The sequence below is a fragment of the Buceros rhinoceros genome, unplaced genomic scaffold, assembly GCF_000710305.1.
Source record: "Buceros rhinoceros silvestris isolate BGI_N320 unplaced genomic scaffold, ASM71030v1 scaffold24151, whole genome shotgun sequence".
Classification (NCBI taxonomy): domain Eukaryota; kingdom Metazoa; phylum Chordata; class Aves; order Bucerotiformes; family Bucerotidae; genus Buceros; species Buceros rhinoceros.
This window is the reverse complement of record NW_010392828.1, coordinates 4,431-5,326: the sequence shown is the minus strand read 5'-3', so window position 1 is coordinate 5,326 and position 896 is coordinate 4,431. Positions and strand designations below refer to the sequence as shown.

Below are 896 nucleotides of genomic sequence, written 5' to 3'. Positions count from 1 at the left end.
CAAAAAACCCCCCACAGCCACACTCCAGCACCCCACATGTCCTCACAGGACCCCAACCAGCTGATCCGTGCCAGCGCCCTGCGGGTCCTCTCCAGCATCCGTGTGCCCATCATCGTGCCCATCATGATGCTGGCCATCAAGGAGGCCGCCTCGGACATGTCCCCCTACGTGCGCAAGACAGCCGCCCATGCCATCCCCAAGCTGTACAGGTAACGGGGTGGGGGGTGGGGGGTCGCACCAGTAAGGGCCCAGTGCTGGTATCTCAGGGACAGGGAGGAGTTTGGTCTGGCCACACCTGCCTTGCTCTTCGCTCGCAGCCTCGACTCGGACCAGAAGGACCAGCTCATCGAAGTGATCGAGAAGCTGCTGGCAGACAAGACCACGGTGAGTGGAGCACCGTGTGTCCCCTGCATTTCAGTCTGGGGATGTCACCATTCCCGCTGACCCGCTGTCCTCGTGGGGATGCAGATGTTCCCACCAAACTGGTGTCCTCATGGGGAGGAATCCGTCCATGCAAAGCGGGCATCCTTGCAGTGATTCTGCTGTTCCCTCCAAGCCAGCATCCCCGTGGGGATGGAGACACATCCACCAAACCAGCATCCTCATAGGGATACCACCATCCCCACCAACCTCCTCATCAGGATGCCACCATCCTCACCAAACCAGCATCCTCACAGAGATGCCAACATCCTCACCGAACTAGCATCCTCACCGAGATGCCACCATCCCCACCAAGCCAGCATCCTCATGGAGATGCCACCATCCCCACCAAGTCAGCATCCTCCTGGAGATGCCACCATCCCTACCAAGTCGGCATCCTCATGGAGATGCCACCATCCCCACCAAGCTGGCACCTTCATGGAGATGCCACCATCCCTACCAAGTCGGCATCATCA

At 59.7% G+C, this 896-nt stretch overlaps 1 protein-coding gene across 1 annotated transcript in view; it reads left to right on the top strand.

The window, feature by feature from the left end:
• The window catches only part of AP3B2 (adaptor-related protein complex 3, beta 2 subunit), a gene marked incomplete at both ends in the record, with an annotated part of 5,812 nt that overhangs the window by 871 nt on the left and 4,045 nt on the right, over positions 1–896 (top strand). Inside the window, 2 exons of the mRNA XM_010144656.1 lie at positions 49–209; positions 318–384. Of these exons, the coding sequence (XP_010142958.1) occupies positions 49–209; positions 318–384 (228 nt within the window). The remainder of the gene's footprint in view (positions 1–48; positions 210–317; positions 385–896) is intronic.